Source organism: Pygoscelis adeliae, unplaced genomic scaffold (assembly GCF_000699105.1).
Source record: "Pygoscelis adeliae isolate BGI_AS28 unplaced genomic scaffold, ASM69910v1 Scaffold91, whole genome shotgun sequence".
In the NCBI taxonomy this organism is placed as follows: Eukaryota; Metazoa; Chordata; class Aves; order Sphenisciformes; family Spheniscidae; genus Pygoscelis; species Pygoscelis adeliae.
This window is the reverse complement of record NW_008824196.1, coordinates 1,232,604-1,237,265: the sequence shown is the minus strand read 5'-3', so window position 1 is coordinate 1,237,265 and position 4,662 is coordinate 1,232,604. Positions and strand designations below refer to the sequence as shown.

The 4,662-nt window shown below is 43.0% G+C and overlaps 1 protein-coding gene across 2 annotated transcripts in view; it reads left to right on the top strand.

Annotated features, from left to right (window-relative positions):
• Nucleotides 1–4,662, top strand: part of TAB3 (TGF-beta activated kinase 1/MAP3K7 binding protein 3) — a 19,770-nt gene that overhangs the window by 7,000 nt on the left and 8,108 nt on the right. For both annotated transcript variants that reach the window (XM_009334779.1, XM_009334778.1), the window contains 2 exons: nucleotides 843–1,003; nucleotides 4,287–4,380. In XM_009334779.1, the coding sequence (XP_009333054.1) occupies nucleotides 843–1,003; nucleotides 4,287–4,380 (255 nt within the window). The remainder of the gene's footprint in view (nucleotides 1–842; nucleotides 1,004–4,286; nucleotides 4,381–4,662) is intronic.

Genomic DNA, 4,662 nt, shown 5'->3' with positions numbered 1-4,662 from the left:
GCTCTTCCTGCAGAAACTGAATATTATTTTTTAGCTAGTCAAAATTCTTTCTTTGGCTGCTCTGGGAGCCCAACATCAGCTAGTGACTGAGAGTCATAAACTTCAGTACCGTAACAAAAATATGAGAGAATGATTAACAGCATAGAGAGATTAGAGGACAGCAAATCAGCTCTATTGTAGAATTAAAGACTCTGAAGCACCTGAGCTGCCCCCAGTCTTTATTTTCTGGATTCTCTAATCTGTTTTATTGAAGTTCGATAGTCTTGCCTTTGAGCGCTGGGGAACTTACATTACTGAGAATTACAGTACTCTCTGAAAAGCTAAGACTACTTAAAGTTGTTATAGCGTAATCTGTAATACCAGTGAAAAAAACAATTCAGGACTGACATTTGGCTAATGTCTTAAGGCTAGTGTGTCAGCTGCTATTGAGCAGCAGATATGAAGTATGTGTTACCTTCTGATCGTACCTCTGGTATTTATTTTTTTTGTCAGTACAGTATTAATATAACTAGGTTGCTGTTTCATCCTGAGAAGCTGTCTCCTTGTACAGGTGCCTTTGTATTTTTGAGACGAGAAAGACCAAATGCAAAAAAAGAAGCTTTGACCAAGATGGTAATATCAACTTCAAGTTACTGTCTAAAATGTGTTTTTATTCTGGAAGAACTTTGTTCTAAATTGTAGTTCATTTAGCATGAAAGCATCTTCACACTGATATTTGGCTGCATGTTTATGATCACTTTTTTTTTCCAGAAAGGTCACTCATGAATCTTACGCATAGGTTAAGAATTCAGTTTTCTAGATTTTTGTGTGTTAGTAACTATTTCTTCCATGTAAAACATTAGCCTTGCTGTTACATCAACGAGCAAGGATGGAGAGATTAGCAAAGGAACTGAAGCTTGAGAAAGAAGAGCTTGAACGCCTAAAAGCTGAAGTCAATGGTATGGAGCATGATCTAATGCAGAGGCGGCTTCGAAGAGTTAGCTGTACAACCGCAATTCCAACAGTAAGCAATTTGTTAGTATTTTAATTCAAGATACAAATTTATTTTTTATGTTTTCATGAACTAAAGTATTATACAGAAAGATATTTTGGGGTGTAAAATCTTCAGTCTTTGGAGATGATTTTTTGTAAGTTCTTGGCTTGTTGTAAGCCAGTTCTTATAACTTAAACAGATATGTGTCCAGCTTTCTTAGTGTTCACAACAGAATTTCTGAAACTTGTATACATGTGCTTTTCTGGACCACAGAACTGAATAGATAGTTACTTTCCTAACAACCTTTAAAAGTGTATGTCCAAGTCTATTTAAAGAGCCCAAGCCATATACAGCTTGGTGTTCATGTAGCAAGGTTTCACTTTAAAAAAGAAAAAAAAAAAGGTATTTTGTTATATTGAGGTATGTTGTTGTTTGAGTAGTTGCATCTCCTAGACAATCTATTTCCCTTTTGGTATGTGCAGGATGTGCCAAGTAACTTTTCAGTGGCAGTGTTGGCTCAAATAGTTGGCACCTCTCTCTCCTCTTTTCCTTGTTGATTCTTCCTATCTGTGTGACTTCCACCTGCCAGTGGCTCTAGCCCAAACATCTCTATGGCTCTGATAAGAGAATTCATCTGATTGAAAAATAACTTCCACTTTGTGCAGTTGTTAGCCAAATCAGTTCAGACTTAACTCACTGTGTTGACATAAACAATGCACGCAGATGTAGGCCGGAAGTCATAGTAGGGGCTGTTAGCTGCTTAACTAGTATGGCTGCTGTATGACTCACCTGTCTCAAGGCAGCATTTGGAAGGTGTGTTCCTGGGAGGAACACAGAGGCACTGTCTGAGTACGCAAGGATGAGGTTAGGAAAGCCAAAGTCCAACTGGAGTTGATTCTGGCACGGGATGTCAAAGACAAAAAGAAGGGCTTCTATTAGTACATAGGTGACAAAAGAAAGGCTAGCGAAAACGTGCGCCCATTGCTCAACAAGACCTGGTTACATAGGACATGGAAAAGGCTGAGATACTGAATGTTTTCTTTGCCTCAGTCTTTACAGGCCTTCAGGGATCCCGAGTCCCAGAGACCCCGGGAAAAGTTTGGAGCAAGGAAGGTACCTCTTGGTGGAAGAGGATCAGGTCAGGGAATACTTAAGCAAAGCAGACGTACATGAGTTCATGGTCCTGGATGGGATGCACCCGCAAGTGCTGAGGGAGCTGGCAGATGTCATTGCGAGGCCACTCTAAATAATCTTTGATTGATTATGGTGTTTGGGAGAAATGCCTGATGACTAGCAGAGCGCAACTGTCACTCCTGTCTTCAAGAAGGAGGACCCAGGGAACTGCAGGCTGATCAGCCTCACCTTGATCCCAGGGAAAGTGATGGAGCAGCTAATCCTGGAGACCATTTCCAGGCACATGAAGGACAAGAAAGTGATCAGCAGTAGTCAGCATGGATTTACCAAAGGGAAGTCAAGCTTGACCAATTTGATAAGCTTCTAGGATGAAAAGACTGGCCTGGTAGATGAGGGGAGAGCAGTGGTTATTGTCTACCTAGACTTCACTAAGGCTTTCAATATTGTCTCCTGTAAGATCTTTATAGAGAAGATGAAGTAGTATGGGCTGGATGAGCAGACAGTGAGGTGGATTGAAAACTGGCTGAACAGCCAGGTCAAGAGTGTGGTAATCAGTGGCACAAAGTCTGGTTGGAGGCCAGTAACTAGCAGTGTACCGCAGGGGTCAGTACTGGGTCTGATCCCATTTAACATCTTCCTTAATGATCTGGATGATGGGGCAGAGTGTACCCTCAGCAAGTTTGCTGATGACGCAAAACTGGGAGAGTTGTGCTGCCATTCAGAGGGACCTCAACAATCTGGAGAAATGGGCTGGCAGGAGCCTCATGCCATTCAGCAAGGAGAAGTACTAAGTCCTGCACCTGGGGAGGAACAACCCCATGCACCAGTATAAGCTGGGGGCTGACCCAGCTGGAAAGCAATTTTGCAGAGAAAGGCCCTAGTGGAGACCAAGCTGAATATGAGCCAGCAATGTGGCAAAGAAGGCTAATGATATCCTGGGCTGCATTAGGAGCGTTGCCAGCAAGGGGAGAGAGGTTACCCTTCCCCTTTATTCAGCACTGGTGAGGCCACACTTGGAGTATGGTGTCCAGGAGTGGGCTCCCCAGTACAACAGAGACACATGGTCATACTGGAGAGTCCAGTGAAGGGCCACAAAGATGATTAAGGGACTGGAGCATCTCTCCTGTGAGGACAGGATGAGAGAGCTGGGACTGTTCAGCCTGGAGAAGAGAAGGCTCAGCGGGAATCTTATCAATGGATATAAATACCTGAAGGGAGGGTGCACAGAGGATGGAGCCAGGCTCTTTCCACTGGTGCCCAGTGACAGGACCAGAGGCAATGGGCACAAGCTGAAACACAGGAGGGTCCCTCTGACCATCAGGAACCACTTTTTTACTGTGTAGTTGACTGAGCACTGGCATAGGTTGCCCAGAGCAGTTGTGGAGTCTTCATCCTTGGAGGTATTCAAAAGCCGCTTGCCATCTGGGCAGAGGGGTTGGACCAGATGACCTCCAGAGGTCCCTTCCAACCTCAAACATTCTGTGATTTTTGTGACTCTGTCTGTGATGCTGGAATGTATCCTAGGATAGGATAGTTATTCCTACATACATGTTAATAATCACTGCTGCTAGCATTAAGAACACTTTGTATTCCGGTAACTTGGGGTTTCTTAATGATATGCAAATACATGGACTTAACTGATTATTCTGTTAAGAGTAATTACTGTCTTGCAGCATTGAACGATTTAAATATGCTGGGCTAGAAGGTTTGGCATGTGGGAGCTCCTTGGGGTGATGCAAATAAATAAATGTCTGCCCTCACTTAGTTATAATCAAGTAATAATTAAGGTGAACTGCAGCTCATATTCTGTTTCCTGATCATCTTGATGTAAACTCATGTAGCAAGTCATAAATTCATGCAGAATTTTACAAGGTGTATGGTTTTATAAACTTGAGCTCAGCTATGTCTTCTTACTAATGAATTTTAATATTAAGTAACTTGTTCATTTTTGTTGGTTTTGTTTGTTTTCCTCCTCAAATGCTAATAGAAGAATGTTTTTTGAGGGAATAAATTGGGTAGGGGGGATGGGACAGACAGTGGAATCTTGGCTATTTTTTTCAGTGCCTTATCTATACTCAGTTTCTAATAACTCTGTTAACAAAGATATAGCAATGTTATTTCTATGTCAGATAAGATACTGACTTTCCCATAATTACTATTTTGGGTTGTTTCTTTCTAGCCTGAGGAAATGACCAGATTGAGAAGCCTCAACAGACAGCTCCAGATAAATGTTGACTGTACACTGAAAGAAGTTGATCTCCTTCAATCTAGAGGTATAGAATTGATAGTTTTTTAAAAACATAATATAAATACGGGTGGGAGTGTTGCAGATGCCACCAAGTTGGGCAGGAGTGTTGATCCGCTTGAGGGTAGGAAGGCTCTACAGAGGGACCTGGACAGGCTGGATCGATGGGCCGAGGCCAACTGTATGAGGTTCAACAAGGCCAAGTGCCGGGTCCTGCACTTCGGCCACAATCACCCCATGCAGCGCTACAGGCTTGGGGGAGAGTGGCTGGGAAGCCGGCCGGGGGGGAAAGAGCTGGGGGGGGGTGGTG